This window comes from Oncorhynchus kisutch, linkage group LG24 (assembly GCF_002021735.2).
Source record: "Oncorhynchus kisutch isolate 150728-3 linkage group LG24, Okis_V2, whole genome shotgun sequence".
Taxonomy (NCBI): domain Eukaryota; kingdom Metazoa; phylum Chordata; class Actinopteri; order Salmoniformes; family Salmonidae; genus Oncorhynchus; species Oncorhynchus kisutch.
The window spans coordinates 2,714,615-2,740,146 of NC_034197.2; the positions used below are offsets into that span (position 1 = coordinate 2,714,615).

General features: G+C 43.3%; 1 protein-coding gene across 6 annotated transcripts in view; it reads left to right on the forward strand.

Annotated features, from left to right (window-relative positions):
* LOC109869218 (tyrosine-protein phosphatase non-receptor type 11) overlaps window positions 1-25,532 on the forward strand; it is a 115,611-nt gene that overhangs the window by 41,614 nt on the left and 48,465 nt on the right. For 3 of the 6 annotated variants that reach the window (XM_020459196.2, XM_020459198.2, XM_020459201.2), the window contains exons 2-5: window positions 7,207-7,329; window positions 23,002-23,196; window positions 23,739-23,931; window positions 25,213-25,329. In XM_020459196.2, the coding sequence (XP_020314785.1) occupies window positions 7,207-7,329; window positions 23,002-23,196; window positions 23,739-23,931; window positions 25,213-25,329 (628 nt within the window). Of the gene's footprint in view, window positions 1-7,206; window positions 7,330-23,001; window positions 23,197-23,738; window positions 23,932-25,209; window positions 25,330-25,532 lie in introns of all 6 variants that reach the window. The other 3 variants (XM_020459194.2, XM_020459197.2, XM_020459195.2) reach the window with 1 other exon arrangement.

A 25,532-nucleotide genomic window follows, 5' to 3' on the forward strand; every position in this document is an offset into this window, starting at 1 on the left:
TCCCTGCCTGCCGATGAAAACGTCCCCACAGCATGATGCTGCCACCACCATGCTTCACTGTGGGGATGGTGTTCTCAGGGTGATGAAGGGTGTTGGGTTTGCGCCAGACATAGCATGGCCAAAAAGCTACATGTGTGTCTCATTTGACAGAGTACCTTCTTCCATATGTTTGGTCTCTCACATGCCTTTTGGGGAACACCAAATGTGTTCACCTATTTTTTTCTTAAAGCAATGGCTTTTTTCTGGCAACTCTTCCATATAGCCCAGCTCTGTGGAGTGTACGGCTTAGTGGTCCTATGAACAGATACTCCAGTCTCTGCTGTGGAGCTTTGTAGCTCTTTCAGGGTTATCTTTGGTCTCTTTGTTGCCTCTCTGGTTAATGCCCTCCTTGCCTGGTCTGTGAGTTTTGGTCTCTTGGCAGGTTTGTTGTTGTGCCATATTCTTTCCATTTTTTAATAATGGATTTAATGGTGCACCGTGGGATGTTCAATGTTTTGATATTTTTTTTATAACCCAACCCTGATCTGTACTTCTCCACAACTTTGTCCCTGACCTGTTTGGAGAGCTCGTTGGTCTTCATGGTGCCGCTTGCTTGGTGGTGCCCCTTGCTTTGTGGTGTTGCAGACTATGGGGCCTCTCAGAACAGGTGTACAGTGGGGAGAACAAGTATTTGATACACTGCCGATTTTGCAGGTTTTCCTACTTATAAAGCATGTAGAGGTCTGTAATTTTTATCATAGGTACTGTACACTTCAACTGTGAGAGACGGAATCTAAAACAAAAATCCAGAACATCACACAATTCCTGACATTTAATCCTAGTAAAAATCCCTGTCTTAGGTCAGTTAGGATCACCACTTTATTTTAAGAATGTGAAATGTCAGAATAATAGTAGAGAGAATTTTCAGCTTTTATTTCTTTCATCACATTCCCAGTGGATCAGAAGTTTGCATACACTCAATTAGTATTTGGTAGCATTGCCTTTAAATGGTTTAACCTGGATCAAACATTTCGGGTAGCCTTCCACAAGCTTCCCACAATAAGTTGGGTTAATGTTGGCCCATTCCTCCTGACAGAGCTGGTGTAGATAACTGAGTCAGGTTTGCAGGCCTCCTTGCTCGCACACGCTTTTTCAGTTCTGCCCACACATTTTCTATGGCATTGAGGGCTTTGTGATGGCCACTACCAATACCTTAACTTTGTTGTCCTTAAGCCATTTTGCCACAACTTTGGAAGTATGCTTGGGGTCATTGTCCATTTGGAAGACCCATTTGTGACCAAGCTTTAACTTCCTGAGTGATGTCTTGAGATGTTGCTTTTATAGATCCACATAATTGTCCTCCCTCATGATACCATCTGTTTTGTGAAGTGCACCAGTCCCTCCTGCTGCAAAGCACCCCCACAACATGATGCTGCCACCCCCGTGCTTCACAATTGGGATGGTGTTCTTCGGGCTTGCAAGCCTCTCCCTCTTTTTCCTCCTAACATAACAAAGGTCATTATGGCCAAACAGTTTCATCAGAGAACATTTCTCATAAAAGTATGATCTTTGTCCCCATGTGCAATTGAAAACCGTAGTCTGGCTTTTTTATGGTGGTTTTGGAGCATTGGCATCGTCTTTGCTGAGCGGCCTTTCAGGTTATGTCGATATAGGACTTGTTTTACTGTGGATATAGATACTTTTGTACCTGTTTGTACCATCTTCACAAGGTCCTTTGCTGTTGTTTTGGGATTGATTTGCACTTTTCACACCAAAGTACTTTCATCTCTAGGAGACAGAACTCGTCTCCTTCCTGAGCGGTATGATGGCTGCGTGGTCTCATGGTGTTTATACTTGAGTACTATTGTTTGTACAGATGAGCGTGGTACCTTCAGGCATTTGGAAATTGCTCCCAAGTATTAACCAGACTTGTGGAGGTCTACAATTTTTTCCATGATGTCAAGCAAAGAGGCACAGAGTTTGTAGGTCTTGAAATACATAAAAAACAGAATAATAGTTTGTGTAGAGGTGCTGACTAACGGCAATAAACTATAAATCTAACTCAAGAAAGTCGCTCATTCCATGTACAATCTCCCAGCAATTTAATGCGTATTTACCAATGTTTCGGCATCACTGTGCCTTCCTCAGGGAAAGAGGCACTGAGTTTGAAGGTAGGCCTTGAAATACATCCACAGGTACACCTGCAATTGACTCAAATTATGTCAATTAGCCTATCAGAAGCTTCTAAATCCATTATATCAGTTTCTGGAATTATCTAAGCTGTATAAAGGCACAGTCAATTTAGTAAATATACATTTCTGACCCACTGGAATTGTGATACCGTGAATGATAAGTGAAATAATCTGTCTGTAAACAATTGTTGGAAAAATAACTTGCGTCATGCACAAAGTGGATGTCCGAACCGACTTGCCAAAACTATAGTTTGTTAACAAGATATTTGTGGAGTGGTTGAAAAACAAGTTTTAATGACTCCAACCTAAGTGTATGTAAACTTCCGACTTCAACTGAATACCACGGGTATGACAAAACATGTGCATCTCATGCTACATCTGTACTGCTCTAATAAAGTTGGTAACCTGTTTACAATAATAATAAGGCACCTCAGGGGGTTGTGGTAAATGGCCAAATTACCAGGGCTAAGGGCTGTAGCCATAAGAACAGCCCTTAGCCGTGTAATATTGTCTCTTCCTGGAGCTGGCCGTCTGGACAAACTGAGCAGGGAAGTGACCAAGAACCCGATGGTCACTCTGATAGAGCTCTAGAGTTCCTCTGTGGTAATGGGAGAACCTTCCAGATCGCCAACCATCTCTGCAGCACTCCACCAATCAGGCCTTTATGGTAGAGTGGCCAGATGGAAGCCACTCCTCAGTAAAAGGCACATGACAGCCCGCTTGGAGTTTGCTAAAAGGCACCTAAAAGACTCTCAGACGATGAAACAACATTCTCTGGTCTGATGAAACTAAGATTGACCTCTTTGGCCTTAATGCTAAGCGTCACGTCAAGAGAGAACCTGGCACCATCATTTTTCAGCGGCAGGGAGACTCGTCTCGATGAATGGAGCAAAGTAGAGAGATCCTTGATGACGACCTGGTCAGGACCTCAGACTGGGGCGAAGGTTCACCTTCCAACAGGACAACGACCCTAAGCACACAGACAAGACAGTGCAGGAGTGGCTTCGGGACAAGTCTCTGAATGTCCTTGAGTGGCCCTGCCAAAGCACGGCCTTGAACACGATCCAACATCTGTGGAGAGACCTGAAAATCGCTGTGCAGCGACACTCACTCCCCACCTCACAGAGCTTGAGAGGATCTGCAGAGAAGAATGGGAGGATCTTCCCAAATACAGTCGTGGCCAAAGTTTCCTGCTTCAGTGTCTTTAGATATTTTTGTCAGATGTTACTATGGAATACTGAAGTATAATGACAAGCATTTCATAAGTGTCAATGGCTTGTATTGACAATTACATGAAGTTGATGAAAAGAGTCAATATTTGCAGTGCTGTCCCTTCTTTTTCAAGACCTCTGCAATCTTCCCTGGCATGCTGTCAATTAACTTCTGGGCCACATCCTGACTGATGGCAGCCCATTTGTGCATGATTAATGCTTGGAGTTTGTCAGAATTTGTGGGTTTTTGTTTGTCCACCCGCTTCTTGAGGATTGACCATAAATTCTCAATGGGATTAAGGTCTGGGGAGTTTCCTGGCCATGGACCCAAAATATTGATGTGTTGTTCCCCGAGCCACTTAGTTATCACTTTTGCCTTATGGCAAGGTGCTCCATCATGCAAAAGGCATTGTTCGTCACCAAACTGTTCCTGGATGGTTGGGAGAAGTTGCTCTCAGAGGATGTGTTGGTACCATTCTTTATTCATGGCTGTGTTCTTAGGCAAAATTGTGAGTGGGCCCACTCCCTTGGCTGAGAAGCAACCCCACACATGAATGGTCTCAGGATGCTTTACTGTTGGCATGACACAGGACTGAAGGTAGCGCTCACCTTGTCTTCTCCGGACAAGCTTTTTTACGGATGCCCCAAACAATCGGAAAAGGGGATTCATCAGAGAAAATGACTTTACCCCAGTCCTCAGCAGTCCAATCCCTGTACCTTTTGCAGAATATCAGTCTGTCCCTGATGTTTTTCCTGGAGAGAAGTGGCTTCTTTGCTGCCCTTCTAGACTCCAGGCCATCCTCCAAAAGTATTTGCCTCACTGTGCGTGCATATACACTCACACCTGCCTGCTGCCATTCCTGAGCAAGCTCTGTACTGGTGGTGCCCTGATCCCGCAGCTGAATCAACTTTAGGAAACGGTCCTGTGCTTGCTGGACTTTCTTGGTCGCCTTGAAGCCTTCTTCTCAACAATTTAACTGCTCTCCTTGAAGTTCTTGATCATCTGAGAAATGGTTGATTTAAGTGCAATCTTACTGGCAGCAATATCCTTGCCTGTGAAGCCCTTTTTGTGCAAAGCAATGATGACAGCACCTGTTTCCTTGCAGGTAATCATGGTTGACAGAGGAAGAACAATGATTTCAAGCACCACCCTCCTTTTGAAGCTTCCAGTCTGTTATTCAAACTCAATCAGCATGAGAGAGTGATCTCCAGTCTTGTCCTAGTCAACACTCACACCTGTGTTAACGAGAGAATCACTGAGAATCACTGACATGATGTCAGCTGGTCCTTTTGTGGCATGGCTGAAATGCAGTGGAAATGTTTTAGGATTCAATTCATTTGCATGGCAAAGAGGGACTTTGCAATTAATTGCAATTCATCTGATCACACTTCATAACATTCTGGAGTATATGCAAATTGCCATCATACAAACTGAGGCAGCAGACTTTGTGAAAATTAATATTTGTGTCATTCTCAAAACTTTTGGCCACGACTGTACAGGTGTGGCAAACTTGTAGTGTCATAGCCAAGAATACTCAAGGCTGTGATCAGTGCCAAAGGTTCTTCAACAAAGTACATGTACAAAGTAAAGGGTCTGAATCCTTTTGTCTTTCATACATTTGCAACAAAATTCTAAACGTATTTCTGCTATTCCATTACGTGGTATTGTGTTGATTGATGAGAAAAAACAACAATTTAATCCATTTTAGAAAATGTGGAAAAAGTCAATACTTTCCAAATGTACTTTGTAATGATAAATTAGAAATACAAACAAAAGTAAATACACTAGCATATCACAAATATTAAGAACAGTCTTACATGAGGTCATTGACCTCTTCATTTACTTCTATGGTCTCTTCGGAGATGCTCATATTCATCAGGATAAATAGAAGTGATAGAACATTACAAAAAATGTAAATTCACTGAATAAGATCTGTACAGTATTGGCAATACACATATAGGGTGATAATGTTTTGGAATAGTTAACGGAAAAAACCTTGTTGCCTGTTTTCGCCTTTTGTTGCCTCTATGGTGCTCCCATCTAGATCAACAACTCCAGGCTACTTCAGAAACTCATCCCCCCTTTAGAAAAGACAGTTGGTTATACTCCAAGAATATAGTATCTTCATTACTGGCAAACATTTTGACTACTAGAGAGTGAGACATGACAGTAGCAGAGAGATAAACCTACACATAGGCTACTCAAAGAAGGCAGGCTCAAAGAGAGGTACACAGAAACCAACCATAAATGATGCACACAAAGTTCACACTACCCATCATTGAAAGGAATAGGAAAAAGGTATCTAGCTATTCTCCTAAATTAAGCATGTGTTCTTTGCTATCTGACAGTGTGGTGCTGGATGCCACTCCAATGCTTGATAAAGCAGGCAGAGGTAACTCTTCCCTTGGAGTGGATTGTGGTGGGGCCTTTTCATAACTAGAACATGAGAAATTACATTTTTATTTCACGCATGTCCCATTATTATATCACATATCTAGCTTGCTAATGTATGTCATAAAACCTAGCTCGTGAGCTTGCTTGTCAACTCTCTACCAAGCTACATAATGTTAACTAGCTAGCTAGCATTGTTTCAGTAATGTTCTGTAATAGCGATAGTCACTTGGAAGTCTCAAAAAGACGAGGCAACTATACTGCCAAGCACCATTACAGCTACTTTCGGTACAGCCAAGCGCCATTAGAGAAATGCACAAGAAATGTTAGCTAGCCATCAACACACAACAACAAAAATTCAGCAATGTAAATGTAAATAGGTTCTAAATGATCATGACTATCAAATACACATGTTTATGTCAATATCCTGACTGGTCTTAGATCATAAATACCATGTACACCATAGTAATTTATCAAGACAGCCATATAATTTAGATAGCATAAAGCTAACCCAGATTCTCCATTCATAGCTAACACTAGCTATCTCCTGTAGCTGATGCAACGTCTTGGTAACGTTATCTGTCAAGCAGAAAACAGGCCATCTCTGCATCAGACTTCAGCCCTTTTAGGGCCATAACTTCTCTTCAGCGATTCAAATAGTTACCGATATTTACTCTGGTCTTTCCCTAAGCCTCATCATTTTGTCACTTGGCTAAACGTTTGCCACCCGTATCTGCAACCAGTGCTGGGCTGGACCCTTACAAAAACATCTACATAATGCTCTTTTAAATGGAATGGGAACTGCCATCTATGGATTAAATGTCTATGGTTGGTTGCGGCTGTCAGTTTGCATTTTGCAAATTTCAAAATAGAATTGCATGAAAAATGTACAATTTGGAAAACAAAACAAATCACTAATTGTGTAATACTTTTTTAAACAAATGTACACAAAAAAACATTTGATTAACAAAATATTGAATCAGTCATCTTCCTCAAATGACTCAATTAACAAGGGGATGACAATCATTGCAAGAGGAAGCAAACCCACATCTCAGACACTTCATTCAAGATAAATGGAGTTAACTTGGCCCAGGGCAGGCTTAAAGGTGAGCCACATTTGTTGACCAAAGTTACTTAGCTAACTACTCAAACCTCATTTGTAGTTTTGGGTTCTGCTCTCCAAAAGATTAACTCTTATGGTTTATGTGTTTCTGACTAGTGTCACCAAACTGAATATTTTACTGGGAAATGATCGATTGATTGATGAGTGAGCTCCTGGAGGGGCCCCTGTTTCTTTTTAGCCCAGCAGTAACACACCTGATTCAACTGGTTGATCATTTGAATCAGGTACATTGAGAAACACTGTTTCTGGCGCAGTGACTCTGGATTTGGCGTTTGTGCTCAACTATTCTCTCTCTCTCTGTTCTTCCAGGTGGTTCCACCCCAACATCACCGGAATCGAGGCAGAGCAGCTCCTCTTGACCCGGGGGGTCCATGGCAGTTTCCTAGCCCGGCCGAGCAAGAGCAACCCGGGAGATTTTACTCTCTCTATCAGGTAGGGGCCTCCATGTTCCCAGCTAACAAATGTTGGTTCCAATAACAATCTGGTTAAGTTATTTGTCAAATAACCAAGGGAGAACCTTTAGGTAATGTTTCGTGAATGTTCTGTGTTAGCATGGTTCTCTGCTAGTGCTTTAGTCCACCACTTTAGCCTAGCTCTTTATCCTAGCGTTAGCGGCCCATGCTCCACAACATTATCCCTGGTGTAAGTTAATCATTCAGAGCAAATTGTCTCGTGAGTCAAGCCTCAAGAAATGGGAAATGATCGCTTCCCAGTAAGCAAGCTAGCGAGAGAGCAAGAGCCTTGCCTTTGGGTGAACAGTCACAGCTTGTGGGAGTTCAAGCTTGAAATATGCGTAGTTTGTTATTCTCCCACGTTTCTACGAAATGGAAAATGTTTGTTTCCCTCCTCGGTTAAAAAGAAAGCGATAACTGGTCGTAAATAGCCTTTCACAAGAATTGACTTACGCCACTGACCCCATGTATGAAATCATCAGGTCTAACCCTGTCCCATGACATTACATTTCACTGAATTATGAACAGTCAGCTCTGTAGTTGGAGAGATACAAAAGAGAAACATGGAGTTCTGGTAAACAGCAGGCCTCTGTGATTTCCTGTAGCGCCAGGATAGAGAGTGCCTCTGCATGGGCAACGGAAGCTTTTAAGAGGCTTATCAGTCAGACGAGCTCATGGAAAAGGTCCAGCATCGTCCTTTAGCTCACTCTCTTTAGCAGAGGTTGGCTTGAGTAGCGAGGGAGAGAGGAGTGTGTGTGTGAGAGAGAGGGGGGGGGGGGAGTGTATGTAGGGTAGAGGGGAAGGGGGATACAAATTAATGCATTCAACTGAAATGTGTCTTCTGCATTTAACCCAACCCCTCTGAATCAGAGAGGTGCGGGGGCTGCCGTAATCGACATCCATTTCTTCGGCGCCCGAGGAGCAGTGGGTTAACTGCCTTGCTCAGGGGCAGAAGACAGATTTTTACCTTGTCTGCTCAGGGATTCGATCAAGCAACCTTGAAAGTGAATGAAGGTTGTTAGGCTGGTAACACTAGTGAGTGTGGCAGCCATGCCAGTCCAGGCAGTAGCTCTTAATAACATTAAGGCCGGGGGCCCATGTCGAGGTCTGACCCTGCATGCCCCTGGTGTTATGTGGCTTTGTGGTGACTGAGGGCTGCCTAACTGCCTGTGTGTGTTTGCAGTCACCAGGCTAAATTGCATGTATTTGTTATTCTTCAGACCACAGGGCCTGTGGCTAAACTATAGTGCAGGCTAACAGCAGCCCTCCCTCACCCCCACTCCACCACCTTCCTGTGGGCTGTGTGATTTATGCCCCCCCATGGTACAGTAAGGTCAGTTTGGACTAGCTTGGTGGGGGGAAGGGGGAAGTAGTTAGAATAGTGCTATCTAGAGCATTGACAGCTTTATTTTGTGTCTGCACTGTTTTGCTGTTGAAAGTAGGCTGTTGAAAGTAGGCTACGTACCAACATGAATGCATACGAGTTTATTTCTTGGCTTACGGTGAGAAATACAAAAAGCTTATTCAGCTTTCATGAGCTGATGAGACTTATGCTTTACACTTACTCACTTACACTTTTCTTTGCGACTATTCAGCTATGTCTTGCCTATTCACCAAGGACCCAATTCCGACCCGAGTTTAGCGTGCGTAAATGGAACGTAATTAAATGTTTATGCATTTTTCTCTGAGGTTTCTGACCTTGAACTTAAGCAATGGAACTTAAGCAATGGAATAGCGTGCTATTCACCTGATATTCATTTTGGGTGGCGATCGAATAAATTAAGGTGTGGCAGAGGTGTGTCTAGCTAGATACGCCGTATTCTGACCTTGATTTACAGTAATTCCCTAATTTCTGCACCGTTACGCGTGAGGAAACTATGAATAAGGTCCAGCGAACCTGTCGGCATCTACTTTTTTCCGATAGAAATAACCCCATTCTCATTGCACTGTAATTTACAACTTGATAATAGCTATTGATAACAGCTAGGGAAATTAGTAATCTGTTTGGTTAAAGGAATTGTAAATATAAGTGACACTTGTTTTAGATATATTTACCTCATAAATCACAGGAGGCAAATGATAAACCAGTCATATGTAATCGTATTAACTTTCCCACAGTAAAGTGTTTTGAAATGTTGTTCCATTCTGCAGAATTTTAATTGTATGGCCTTTTAACTTGCAGGGATCGGCACTCTCAATTGTCTTAATTATAGGCCACCCCGACATTCTCTGTTTACTATTTCTATCATGTTAAATATTAGCCACTATCAGTATCGACCGTCACTAGGCCTAATAACTACCCATATTAAACTGCCAATGTATTGCTAGTTCCCTTTAGTTAGTATAGCCTGTGTTATCATTCCATTTAATTACATTGTTTTGTTTACCTTAATTTGCTTTCTCTGTGAATTCGGTCATGGCCATGTGGTTGTTGCTCAGGATCATTAGTAAGAGTTGGTAATACAGAGAAAAGACATGTAGGTTCATTAAATGGTTATGGAGCGGAGCGCAGACCAAGCCGTAACAGTTTGAACCTGACGAATGACACTACTTGGCTGTGTCATCACACAGTTAGTTAGTGCAGGCAATAGATGAGGGTACAGCCTATTGTAATTCAATGTAAACTAATCTTCCAACATTACCATGGGGTTAAAGATCTGAATGTAGCAATTTTCTGACTGAATCAAACCACCGCTTTCTTTCTTCCGTGTGTACATGCTAGGCAAACCTGTAAAATACATTGCTACCCTTAAATAATCTACACAATCAGAGTATTTTTAAATCTATCTATATTATAGATGGCTTTCTTTCATTGATCCCTAATATTGTGAACCCGTTCTCTCAAGATATTCTATTGAGTCTGATGACAAAATTCAAACTACTAGGTACACCGTATTTCTTTCATTGATCCCTAATATTGTGAACCCGTTCTCTCAAGATATTCTATTGAGTCTGATGACAAAATTCAAACTACTAGGTACACCGTATTTCTTTCATTGATCCCTAATATTGTGAACCCGTTCTCTCAAGATATTCTATTGAGTCTGATGACAAAATTCAAACTACTAGGTACACCGTATTTCTTTCATTGATCCCTAATATTGTGAACCCGTTCTCTCAAGATATTCTATTGAGTCTGATGACAAAATTCAAACTACTAGGTACACCGTATTTCTTTCATTGATCCCTAATATTGTGAACCCGTTCTCTCAAGATATTCTATTGAGTCTGATGACAAAATTCAAACTACTAGGTACACCGTATTTCTTTCATTGATCCCTAATATTGTGAACCCGTTCTCTCAAGATATTCTATTGAGTCTGATGACAAAATTCAAACTACTAGGTACACCGTATTTCTTTCATTGATCCCTAATATTGTGAACCCGTTCTCTCAAGATATTCTATTGAGTCTGATGACAAAATTCAAACTACTAGGTACACCGTATTTCTTTCATTGATCCCTAATATTGTGAACCCGTTCTCTCAAGATATTCTATTGAGTCTGATGACAAAATTCAAACTACTAGGTACACCGTATTTCTTTCATTGATCCCTAATATTGTGAACCCGTTCTCTCAAGATATTCTATTGAGTCTGATGACAAAATTCAAACTACTAGGTACACCGTATTTCTTTCATTGATCCCTAATATTGTGAACCCGTTCTCTCAAGATATTCTATTGAGTCTGATGACAAAATTCAAACTACTAGGTACACCGTATTTGAAGGGATGTCTTAAGATACATTTACTGAAAACCCTATTGAAAGGAAAAATCTGTTGGCCACCAAGTGGAAAGGTTTTCAGCGGTTAAAGGTATTATTCAGTGAACACAAGGGAACCACGCCTGCAAAGCCCGTTACACACCTTCATAAGGTAAGTCTGAATACCAACTACTGAGAAGTGTGTAGGAAAGGCGTGTGTAAGAAAGGTGTAATTTAATAAATCGGAATTGGGCCCTAAGCTTGCCAGGGTCCAGTGTGACCAAGCTAACAATCTCTTACTTGTATGCTCACACATACTCCCACATCACAGACACTCTCTAGCATTCTCTCACACACACTCATATCACACACACTCTCTCACACACACTCATATCACACACACTCTCTCAATCATATATACTCACAAACAATCTCATAACACACACACACACACACACACACACACTCAAAAGGAGAGTGATTACCATGTCGTTAGTGTTTCTTCTTACCAGCGTGTTATTAGGGGGGTCCAGCTTGACTCTCCTTTTAATGGACGCCCTGGTACTCCAATGGGCTGTTATCTCATTCTCCCTGCTGCTCCCTTCGCTTATCTCCCCCTCTCCCTTTCCTGGCCTGGGCAGGGGGCTGGATGGCAGGGGAAGGGGGAGGGGTAAATACATTTTCTGCTAGTAGTGTCCGGAGTAGACCACAATGTGTGGTTAAGTAGACAGTGTGTTCTGTTATGGGAGACGCCTTGGCAACCATAGCTCTATGCAACATTTTGAGGGAGTGAGAATTTTACACAGCCAAGCATGTAATTGTGAAGCGCATGTACACTGAGTATACAAAACATTATGAACACCTGCTCTTTCCATGACATAGACTGACCAGGTGGAAGCTATGATCCATTATTGATGTCACTTGTTAAATCCACTTCAATCAGTGTAGATGAAGGGGAGGAGACAGGTTAAAGAAGAATTATATCAAGAATGGTCCACCACCTACAGGACATCCAGCCAACTTGACAGAAGGGGTGCAAATCAATATTAGGAAGGTATTCCTAATGTTTAGTATACTCTGTGTATGCAATTCTCAGATTAAAAGAAATGCCTTGTTTATTCATTGTTTTCGTTTAGTGAAAATATTTTGTTCTAGTGGTGTGTGTTCTAGTATCATGTTGTGTTTATACATCTCTATGCTCTTAGTCAGAGGAGAGGTTTAGAGGGCATTAGCCGGGACTGTGGATGGATTTTCTCCCCGTATTACGTATGCCATTGCCTCCATTCATTTCCATTAGACATATTTCCATTGCAGTCGGGCTATTTATAGATTCAATCAATGAAATGCATTGGCCAAATTGACCTAATAGAATGTTGATTCATCTCATTTTGATAAGTGGATTGTGTTCTCACTGGATACTATGTAACAGAGACGTGGCCATGGTGGTCTGGTGGTTATTGACTCTGCCCTCGGCACTCACATACAGTGGGGAGAACAAGTATTTGATACACTGCCGATTTTGCAGGTTTTCCTACTTACAAAGCATGTAGAGGTCTGTAATTTTTATCATAGGTACACTTCAACTGTGAGAGATGGAATCTAAAACAAAAATCCAGAAAATCATTGCATGACATAAGTATTTGATCACCTACCAACCAGTAAGATTTCCATGTCTCACAGACCTGTTCGTTTTTCTTTAAGAAGCCCTCCTGTTCTCCACTCATTACCTGTATTAACTGCACCTGTTTGAACTCATTACCTGTATAAAAGACACCTGTCCATACACTCATTCAAACAGTCTCCAACCTCTCCACAATGGCCAAGACCAGAGAGCTGTGTAAGGACATCAGGGATAAAACTGTAGACCTGCACAAGGCTGGGATGGGCTACAGGACAATAGGCAAGCAGCTTGGTGAGAAGGCAACAACTGTTGGCACAATTATTATAAAATGGAAGAAGTTCAAGATGATGGTCAATCACCCTCGGTCTGGGGCACCATGCAAGATCTCACCTCGTGGCGCATCAATGATCATGAGGAAGGTGAGGAATCAGCCCAGAACTACACGGCAGGACCTGGTCAATGACCTGAAGAGAGCTGGGACCACAGTCTCAAAGAAAACCATTAGTAACAAACTACGCCGTCATGGATTAAAATCCTGCAGCGCACGCAAGGTCCCCCTGCTCAAGCCAGCGCATGTCCAGGCCCATCTGAAGTTTGTCAATGATCCAGAGGAGGAATGGGAGAAGGTCATGTGGTCTGATGATACAAAAATAGAGCTTTTTGGTCTAAACTCCACTCGCGCGTTTGGAGGAAGAAGAAGGATGAGTACAACCCCAAGAACACCATCCCAACCGTGAAGCATGGAGGTGGAAACATCATTCTTTGGGGATGCTTTTCTGCAAAGGGGACAGGACGACTGCACCGTATTGAGGGGAGGATGGATGGGGTCATGTATCGCGAGATCTTGGCCAACAACCTCCTTCCAGCATGACAACGACCAGAAACACACAGCCAGGGCAACTAAGGAGTGGCTCCGTAAGAAGCATCTCAAGGTCCTGGAGTGGCCTAGCCAGTCTCCAGACCTGAACCCAATAGAACATCTTTGGAGGGAGCTGAAAGTCCGTATTGCCCAGCGACAGCCACGAAACCTGAAGGATCTGGAGAAGGTCTGTATGGAGGAGTGGGCCAGAATCCCTGCTGCAGTGTGTGCAAACCTGGTCGAGAACAACTACAGGAAACGTAGTTAATTGCAAACAAAGATTTCTGTTCCAAATATTAAGTTCTGCTTTTCTGATGTATCAAATACTTATGTCATGCAATAAAATGCAAATTAATTACTTAAAAATCATAATGTTTTTTTCTGGATTTTTGTTTTAGATTCCGTCTCTCACAGTTGTAGTGTACCTATGATAAAAATTACAGACCACTACAAGTCGGAAACACTGCCGATTTTTCAGGTTATCAAATACTTGTTCTCCCCACTGTATACTGATGTCGACATGTGTTCGAATCTGTCCAAAGGCCTGTTTGATACACACGTTTTAGAGAGATAGGAAGCCAGTAGATAATAGGAAAGGGTGGAATAGGCACTAAATAGTGTCATTGTGTGTTCTTTCTTCTCGAACCATGGGTGGGCCATTGAAGATTGATGATGACCTAATGTTGCTCCAGATATATTAAAACAAGTGCAGCAGCCTCCATCCTTGTAGTCAGAAGGGCTTGTAGGTAGACAGATCCTTCACACACACAAATTTGTTTTACTATACCTGTGGGGACCAAACAATTGATTCCCATGCAAATCATATTTCCCTAACCTCTAATTCTAAACCTTAACCTAACCCTTTTTCTTGTGAGGACTGTTCTTGTGCCAGAAGCCCCCACATGTGCAATATTCTTTCAAAGGCCAAACCCACTGCTGCTGTGCACGGACAAAGACCTCTATGACCATAGCACTAGTCCAATCCAAGTGCCAATGCCATTTAACAAACTCCAGGTGGTGCTATTGTCAGATGACATGAAAATAGAGGTCGTTGGTCACGCACACCAGCAGTGGGTTTGGCCTTCAAAATAAAAATTCAAATTTATCATAAATACCTCATCCCTACTGTAAAACAGTGTTAGATCTTTAATGTTATGGGGCTTTTTGCTTTTTTGCTTCCCTTGTTAAGATCAACAGCATCATAAACTTTACCAAGTTCCAGGATATGTTTAGCCAAAAACCTGGTTGCCTCTGCTAGGAAACTGAAGCTTGGCCCCAAGTGGATATTCCAGCAAGACAATAACCCCAAGCACATGTCGAAATCCACAAATAAATTGTTTAATTGACCAAAAAAAATCAACATTTTGCAATTGCCACCTCAGTCTCCTGACTTGATCCCCATTGAAAACCTGTGGTTTGAATTGAAGAGGACAGTCCATAAACTCAGAGGAAGGATATCAAGGATCTGGAAAGATTCTGTATGGAGGAATGGTCTAAGATCCCTCCCAATGTGTTCTCCAATATCAACACCTTATTTTATAAAAGGCTCAGTGTTGTTATCCAGGAATACTGAAAACAGGGGATCCAAGCATTTTGACCCCTACCTTTTGTAGATATATATATATATATATATAATAATTATATATATATATAATACAAATATATATTTATTTTATATATATATAATAAAATAAATACAAATATAGAGCTCAAATGTTTATTTGAGCTCCATATTTGTATTTATTTTATGCAGTCTTTTTGCTCAGCTTTATCAAGGCATCTGACAAAAGACTGTCCAAAAACAATATTCACATAACTCTGTACAACAGCATTACTTGATTTTGCCATGGTCAAAAGCAGCTTAATGAATGCTGTATGGCACAATGATTGTGTGCTATGTCTCCAAGTCTGCAAGAGACCTATCCCATTCGCAGTGTAAAATATAGATGGATGTTTGGCTCAATGCGACGTCATTAATTGTGTTAAACTCCCACAACCAGCATGGTGCAAACACACACGCACACACACACAGTGCAGCCGCCACGGGCCATTAGTAGCCACAGACAGGGAGGCATACTGCTCCACTCAAACATTCATAACACAATTACAGGGAAGGAGAGAATACAGGTTTATAGGAGAGAAAGATGGATGAGAGGGAGGGAAGGAGAGAATGCAGGTTTATGGGAGAGAAAGATGGATGAGAGGGAGGGAATAGGATTTGTTCCACTTTATATGACTGTTACTTGATCATCAATTTGCAGAGAGAGGGCTAGCTAATTGCATTAAAGCTAGATATCAGATAGCATAATGTGCAGTTCTGTCACTTTTCTAACTTCCTGAGTTAGATCGCTAGCAACAGCATGATCTTTTTTGTAAAAGTGTGTGGAGTGGGAGTTGTGGTTTGCTGCAGGCTCAAAAACCGACTTGTACATGTGTAGGTGTACTAAGACAAAGTGCATGTTTGTGCATTGGTTCGGCCTTTTGCTGCAGACAAATATTGCTCTGAAATTTTCACTGGAAATGGAAAAAGAAAGTACTATCTTCAACTAGGCCTAATGTTTCACTTCTTGTTTCCATGCTGATAAGAATGTTTCGGGTTTAGCATGCTATGTGTTTGTGACATTGTGTCTCTTTGTGGCTGTGTATTTTGAAAAGTGTCAGACTGTTTGACCTTATCTGTGCTCCCTGACCATCTGCATTTAGTGAAAACCAGTTGCTCTCAAATACTCACTCAAAATCAACAGGGTATTATAAAGGAATAATCTCAGACATGTACATGAACACGAACAAATACTCACTCAAAATTAACAGGGTATTATAAAGGAATAATCTCAGACATGTACATGAACACGAACAAATACTCACTCAAAATTAACAGGGTATTATAAAGAAATAATCTCAGAAATTGTAAGGATCATCGTCAGGAGAAAAAGAGGACCAAGGTGCAGCGTGTTAAGTGTTCATATTAAAACGGTTTTAATGAACACTGAAACAAAACAATACACGACAAACGAACAATCCTGAACATTGCAACAAAACACAGAACAGAAAATAAACACCCACAAAACACAGGTGGAAAACGGCTACCTAAGTATGATTCTCAATCAGTGACAACTAACGACACCTGCCTCTGATTGAGAACCATACTAGGCCGAACACAGAAACCAAACATAGAAAAACAAACAGACTGCCCACCCCAACTCACGCCCTGACCATATAAAGAAAGACAAAACAAAGGAACTAAGGTCAGAATGTGACAGTACCCCCCCAAAGGTGCGGACTCTGGCCGCAAAACCTGAACCTATAGGGGAGGGTCTGGGTGGGCGTCTGTCCGCGGTGGCGGCTCTGGCACGGGACGTGGACCACACTTCACCACAGTTTTTGTCCGCCTCCTCAACCGCCCCCGTGGCCTCTTACGAGCGGCGACCCTCGCCGCCGACCTCCAACTGGGGACCCTAGCCATGGGTCCTGAATGGACGGGAAATTCCGGCAGGGCTGGACAGGCGGGAGACTCCGGCAGCGCCGTAGTGAAGGGCGATTCCGGCATCGCCTGGCTGACTGATGGCTCCTGGCTGGCTGGAGGCTCAGGACAGACGGGAGACTCTGGCGTCGCTGGGCAGGAGGAAGGCTCTGGTGGTGCTGGACAGGCGGGAGCACCTGTAGGGAGAAGACGGAGAAACAGCCTAGTGCGGGGGGCTGCCACCGGAGGGCTGGTGTGTGGAGGTGGCACCGGATAGACCGGACCGTGCAGGCGCACTGGAGCTCTTGAGCACCAAGCCTGCCCAACCTTACCTGGTTGAATGCTCCCCGTAGCCAGCCCAGTGCGGCGAGGTGGAATAGCCCGCACACGGTGCCTGCCCAGTCCCTCTCTCTGGTAAGCAAGGGAAGTTGGCACAGGTCTCTAACCTGCCTTCGCCACACTCCCCGTGTGCCCCCCCTCAATGAATGTTTGGGGCTGCCTCTCGGGCTTCCAGCCGCGCTGCCGTGCTGCCTCCTCATACCACCGCCTCTCGGCTTTCGCTGCCTCCAGCTCAGCCTTGGGGCAGTGATATTCACCCGGCGGTGCCCAACAGAAAATAAACACCCACAAAACACAGGTGGAAAAAGGCTACCTAAAATATACGGTAATTATAAAGGAATAATCTCAGACATGTACATGACCACAAACAAATACTCACTCAAAATTAACAGGGTATTATAAAGAAATAATCTTGTCTGATAAAGTTGTTCTTACTCCTGTGCAGAAATGATTGGGTGTTCACGGTACCGCAGACCACATCAACCTGTTATTTTCATGTGGGTTTTCGTGATGTTCTCTTGCTCTGTTCAGGCACGCGCAGACATGTACAGCTTCTACACCTGCATTGCTTGCTGTTTGGGGTTTTAGGCTGGGTTTCTGTACAGCACTTTGAGATATCTGATGTACGAAGGGCTATATAAATACATTTGATTTGATTTGATTTGATGTACATGAACACAAACACTCTGGCCGAATACAAGCACTAACCAACAATGCAGTATAAAAAAATAAAATACCCAAAATATTTCAAGTACCAAATAATTAAAGAGCAGCAGTAAAATAACAATGGTGAGGCTATATACATGGGGTACTGGTCAATGAGTGTGGGGACACTAGTTCGTCGAGGTAATATGTACATATAGGTAGAGATATTAAAACGACTATGCATAGATGACGACTGAGAGTAGCAGCAGTGTAAAAGATGGGGGGTCAATGCAAATAGTTTGGGTAGACGTTTGATTGGGGATAGAAGCTGTTTGGAAGCCTCTTGGACCTAGACTTGGCTCTCCGGTACTGCTTGCCATGCGGTAGCAGATAGAACAGTCTATGACTAGGGTGCCTGGAGTCTTTTTAGGGCCATCCTCTGACACTGCCTGGTATAGCGGTCCTGGATGCAGGAAGCTTGGCCACAGTGATGTACGGGGCCGTACGCACTACCCTCTGTTGTGCCTTGAGGTCGGAAGCCGAGCAGTTACCATTCCAGGCAGGGATGCTCTCTCGCAACTGTAGAACCTTTTGGGTGATGAACCATCATATTTTCAGTCTCCTGAAGGGTAATAGGTTTCGTCATGCCCTCTTCACGACTGTCTTGGTGTGCTTGGACCATGTTGGTTTGTTGGTGAAGTGGACACCAAGGAACTTGAAGCTCTCAACCTGCTCCACTACAGCCCCGTCGATTGGAATGGGGGCGTGCTCGGTCCTCCTTTTCCTGTAGTCCACAATCATCTCCTTTGTCTTGATCACGTTGAAGAAGCAGTTGTTGTCCTGGCACCAAACTGCCAGGTCTCTGACCTCCTCCCCATAGGCTGCCTCGTCGTTGTCTGTGATCAGGCCTGTTGGAGTCAAGCCTGGCTGTGCAGTCATGAGTGAACAGGGAGTACAGGAGGGGACTGACTACGCACCCCTGAGGGCCCCCCGTGTTGAAGATCAGCATGGCGGACGTGTTGTTACCTACCCTTACCACCAGGGGGCGGCCCGTCAGGAAGTCCAGGATCCATTTGCAGAGGGAGGTGTTTAGTCCCAGGGTCCTCAGCTTATTGATGAGCTTTGAGGGCACTATGGTGTTGAACGCTGAGCTGTAGTCAATGAATAGCATTCTCACATACAGTAGGTGTTCCTTTTGTCCAGGTGGGAAAGGGCAGTGTGGAGGGCTGTAGAGATCATTATCTGTTAATTAAGGTTGTATGCAAATTGGAGTGGATCTAGAGTTTCTGGGATAATGGTGTAGATGGGAGCCATGACCAACCTTTCAAAGCACTTCATGGCTACAGATGTGAGTGCTACAGGTCGGTAGTCATTGAGTCAGGTTACCCTAGTGTTCTTGGGAACAGGGACTATGGTGGTCTGCGTGAAACATGTTGGTATTACAGACTCAGACAGGGAGAGGTTGACAATGTTAGTGAAGACACTTGCTAGTTGGTCAGCCCATGTGAATGTTGACTTGTTTAAAGGTCTTACATCGGTTGCGGAGAGCGTGATCACACAATCGCCCGGAACAGCTGATGCTCTCATGAGTTTGCATCCCAATTTTGCACTTTATATACAGTACCAGTCAAAGGTTTGGACACACCTACTCTTTCCAGGGTTTTTCTTTATATTGACTATATACAGTGCCTTGCGAAAGTATTCGGCCCCCTTGAACTTTGCGACCTTCTGCCACATTTTAGGCTTCAAACATAAAGATATAAAACTGTATTTTTTTGTGAAGAATCAACAACAAGTGGGACACAATCATGAAGTGGAACGACATTTATTGGATATTTCAAACTTTTTTAACAAATCAAAAACTGAAAAATTGGGCGTGCAAAATTATTCAGCCCCTTTACTTTCAGTGCAGCAAACTCTCTCCAGAAGTTCAGTGAGGATCTCTGAATGATCCAATGTTGACCTAAATGACTAATGATGATAAATACAATCCACCTGTGTGTAATCAAGTCTCCGTATAAATGCACCTGCACTGTGATAGTCTCAGAGGTCCGTTAAAAGCGCAGAGAGCATCATGAAGAACAAGGAACACACCAGGCAGGTCCGAGATACTGTTGTGAAGAAGTTTAAAGCCGGATTTGGATACAAAAAGATTTCCGAATACTTTCGCAAGGCACTGTAATAGTGAAGACTTAAACTATGAAATCATCTACTAACCCAAAAAGTTAACAAATCAAAATATATTTGAGATTCTTTAAAGTAGCCACCCTTTGCCTTGACAGCTTTGCACACTCTTGGCATTCTCTCAACCAGCTCCATGAGGTAGTCATCTGGAATGCATTTCAATTACCAGGTGTGCCTTGTTAAAAGTTCATTTGTGGAATTTCTTTCCTTAATGCATTTGAGACACACAAAAAAGATAAGGGTGGTATACAGAAGATAGCCCTATTTGGTCATTTCAAGAACAGTACTAGCATCAGAAATTACAACCCAAATAAATGCTTCAGAGTTCAAGTAACAGACACATCGCAACATCAACTGTTCTGAGGAGACTGTGAATCAGGCCTTCTTGGTCGAATTGAAGCAAAGAAACCACTACTACAGGACCGCAATAAGAAGAGACTTGCTTGGGCCAGGAAACACGAGCAATGGACATTAGACCGGTGTAAATCTGTCCTTTTGGTGTGATTTCCAAATTTGAGATTTTTGTTTCCAACCGCCTTTATGAGACGCAGAGGTGAACGGGAAATCTCTGCATGTGTGGTTCCCACCGTGAAGCAAGGAGGAGGTGGTGACGCAGATTTTTTCAAATGTATTATTATGTATTTATGCTTAAGCAGCATGGCTACCACAGCATTCTGCAGCGATACACCATCCCTTCTGGTAAGCACTTAGTCCCACTATCATTTGTTTTTCAACAGGACAATGACCCAACACACCTCCAGGATTTGTAAGGGCAATTTGATCAAGAAGGAGAGTGATGGAGTGCTGCATCAGATGACCTGGCCTACACAATCACCTGACCTCAACCCAATTGAGATGAGTTGAACCGCAGAGTGAAGGAACAGCAGCCAACAAGTGCTCAGCACATGTGGGAGCTCCTTCAGGACTGTTGGAAAAGCATTTCTCATGAAGCTGGTTGAATGCTAAGAGTGTGCAAAGCTGTGATCAAGGCAAAGGGTGGCAACTTTGAAGAACCTCACATATATTTGGTTTTGTTTAACTTTTTTGTTGTTGTTGGTTACTACATGATTCCATATGTGTTATTTCATAGTTTTGATGTCTTCTCTATAATTCTACAATGTAGAAAATAGTACAAATAAAGAAAAGCCCTTGAATGAGTAGGTGTGTCCAAACTTTTGACTGGTATTGTACGTCACATAAGTCTGAAATATAACACAAAAGTTTGACATAGAAACAAACACTGGCTTTCCAGAGGGTTTTTGGAAATAATGTTGATTTAATTATAAAACTAAAAATATGAATAGCATTCCACCCATGAAGCCACTAGAGGGCGATTTGGGCATTTGTCTTTTAGAAAGGCATACTGTGTACTAATCGTACTACATACTGTTTAGTAAAAACAAATGCAGTAAGTAACAAATATCAGGATACTAGGCTCATCCTACCGAGAATGCCTCATCTAATGCACAATTGCATTTTGGTAAAGCGTGTCCCCTCAGCTGATTATCTGTAACGGTTTTCCTCCTCTTCTGACGAGGAGTATGAAGGATCGGATCAATGCGCAGCGTGGTAAGTGAAAATAACAAAATAACAAGAGAATGAATGAAAACCAAACAGTCCTGTCAGGTGTAGAAACACAAAACAGGACTGGGGACCCTTACAGCGGGCCCCGAATACACGGGAAACTCCGGCAGCACCGGAGTGAAGGGCGGCTCCGTAGTGACGGGCGTCTCTGGCGGCTCCTGACTGACGGGCGGCTCCGGCGGCTCCTGTCTGATGGGCGGCTCTGGCAGCTCCTGACAGGAGGGAGACTCTGGAAGCGCCGGACAGGCGGGAGAACCTGGAGTGAGGAGACGGAGAGACAGCCTGGTGCGTGGGGCTGCCACAGGACCCACCAGGCTGGGGAGACCTACAGGAGGCCTGGTGCGTGGAGGAGGCACCGGATGGACCGGGCTGTGGGGGAGCACTGGAGCTCTGGTGCATACCACTCACACCTCTCCTTTAGGCTCAATCCCCACATTCGCCCGGCACTGCACCCTCCCAGCTCCCCGGAGACACAGCACGCAGCGCCGGCGCAGGATACCCTGGGCCGAAACGGCGTACCAGAGACCAAACACGCTGAGCTGGCACAACACGCCCTGGCTGGATGACCACTCTCGCATTGACTGGGGGGCTGGCCTATAGCGCACCGGGCTATGAGCACGTACTGGCGACACTGTGCGCTTCATATCAGGCCAAACACAGAAATACAAAACCTAGAACAAAAACATAGAATGCCCACCCCAACTCACGCCCTGACCAAACTATAATAGAGACATAAAAAGGAACTAAGGTCAGGACGTGACATTATCAGCTGTTGTCAAACAGGCGTCGGTTTCCAAAGACGATTCTTTTCCTCAGCAGTGTGCAATGAAGTCTACTCGATGAAAAGCGAAATGAGTATGACATCCTGGCATTTAAAGCATATAACATTTCAGAAGTTTCACATACTATAAAACAGGATTTTTTCCCGCATACACAAAATGCCTACTATTTAAAACGCAAGTCCTGGTTTTCTCTGTGTGTGTGTGCCATACCCACACATACTTTTTTCATACACAAATGACAGACACTGCTGCGTTTCCAAATAGGTTCTGAGCACGACCTGTGGCTAGAATACATTATCCTTTCAGCAGGACTCACATCGCACACACAGAGAGAACAGGGGTACCCTATTAACCTAACCTCTGCTACATGCTGCAGGGTGCACCTGTTACATAATATATAGTGATCTATCTGAACAATGTGCACTATGACTAACCCTGACTCCAACCACTCTCCTCTGTGTGTGTGTGTGTCAGGCGGAACAGTGAGGTAACCCACATTAAGATCCAGAATTCAGGGGACTACTACGACCTGTATGGAGGGGAGAAGTTTGCCACGCTGGCAGAGCTGGTGCAGTACTACACAGAGCAGCACGACCTTCTCAGAGAGAGGAATGGAGACGTCATCGAGCTCAAGTACCCACTCAACTGTAAGGACCCAACCTCCGAGAGGTACGTACACACATGCACGCACAGGCACATGCATGCACACAGATGGCTGCACAAACACACAAATTAAAACAACCACAGACACAACATTTACAATAAAATTCACACACACACACACACACACACACACACACACACACACACACACACACACACACACAGACCCTGTTATAATCTTCAAACATATCTATGCTGGCATTTCTGTCTCTACACATTGTAACGCACAGTGTATCAGTTTGTATCAAGCTCCAAAAACAACGTGTGATCCCTGTTGAGGATGGTTTCTCCATGAAACACCTCTTGCCGGAACCTCCAACACATTTACATGTGCAAGCTCTCATACAGAAAAACACACACACAATTCTTTGTAAACACCATCACGTGCAAACTCACACATTCAGAAACACCCACATTTTTCAATTTCTTATGTAAACAATTACACGTAAACGGCGGGGTGATTTCCATTTCCCAATTCTTCATTGCTTTTTAATAGTATTAGTATTTTTAAACATAATAGTCATAAATTGTCTACCGAACTACACTAGGTGGTACCACGGGCACCTCTCTGGGCGCGACGCTGAGAAGCTGCTCATGGACAAGGGCAAGCCTGGCAGTTTCCTGGTACGGGAGAGCCAGAGCAAACCAGGTGACTTTGTGCTCTCTGTCCTCACCAACGAGGAGAAGCATGAGAACGTAGACCGCAAGACCAAGGTCACCCATGTCATGATTCGCTACCAGGTAAGACCAGCTAGGGCCTTTACATGTACAGTGGGGTCTGAAATGATTGACATCCTTGATAAAGATGAGCAAAAAATATAACTGTGTATATAATAAGTAATCCAACTACTGAGCTATATTGCATGCTCAACATTTTTTGAAGTTCTACTATTGTATACTAATACAATTGCTCAGAGAAATAGATTTTGTATAACAAGTAATACTTTTTTTCTCAAAGGTAGGGATCAAAATTATTGACACCTGTTTCAATACCTTTCAATAACCTCACAATGTGAGGATAACGGCACTGAGCCTTTTTCTAAAATGTTTTATGAGTTGAACACATTCGGAGGTATTTTAGACCATTCCTCCATACAGAATCCTTCCAGACCCTTGATATACTTAGTCATTTCTTATGGATTGCCCTCTTCAATTCAAACTACAGGTGACTGAGATGGACATTGCAAAAAATATATATTTTGTGGCCAATTAAAAATGTCTTTGTTTATTTTGATGTGTGCTTGGGGTTATTGTCTTGCTGGAAGATCCACTTGCGGCCAAGCTTCAGCTTCCCGCAGAGTCAACCAGGTTTTTGGCTAAAATGTTCTGGAACTGGGTAAAGTTCATGATGCCGTTGACCTTAAACAAGAGCCCCACGACCAGTGGATGGAAATTGCCACATAACATTAAAGATCCAACACCATATTTTACAGTAGGTATGGGGTTCTTTTCTACTTTTGCATTCTCATTTCAACGCCAAACCCACCCCTGGTGTGAGTGGCCAAAGAGCTCTATTTTCATGTCATCTGACCAAAGCACCGGTGCCAATGCATTTTAGCAAACCCCAGGTGTTTTATATTTGTTGGATGACATGAAAAAAGAGCTCTTTGGCCACTCACACCAGTGGTGGGTTTGGTGTCAAAATGAGAATGCTTGAGCAGAAAATAACACCATATGGTGGTGGATCTTAGATGTTAGGATAATTAACGTAGCAGGTTAGGAGAATTAGGTTAAAGTTAGGGAAGAGGGTTAGGGTTAGGGTTAATGAACATGCCAAAATGCTCCCTGATGCGACTCAAACATGCAACTTTTGACATCAATTTGACATTAGCTGCATCCCTTCTAGCCATGACCAGCTAGTAAGGACTAGTATGCTTGTAGGGCTAGTAAGCTAGCAGGCAGGCTAGGGTCTATCCGGATAGATAGCAGGGATGGCAGGCTGGGATAGCAGGCTTGTAGGCAAGCTAACTGTCCAGCTAGAAGGGCAAACAAACATCATTCGTTTTTGTGTGTTTCTAGCAGGATGGGAAGTATGACGTAGGTGGAGGAGAGAGGTTTGACACGCTGGCTGACCTGGTGGATCACTACAAGAAGAACCCCATGGTGGAGAAGAGTGGAATTGTTGTTCACCTCAAACAGGTGAGAGACTGAACCAGTGCATTCAGACAGTGAAACAATGTTGTACTGCCATTTTTATGTTCTACTATGATAAAACCAGATGTGTTAAGTATATTAATTACGTGTCATTCCAAGTATGGGTGAGCTGCAAATTCTATATTAGTAATATCATTTAATGTGAAGGGTGGATCATATGATCATCCATGGAGTTAATGTTTTGCTCT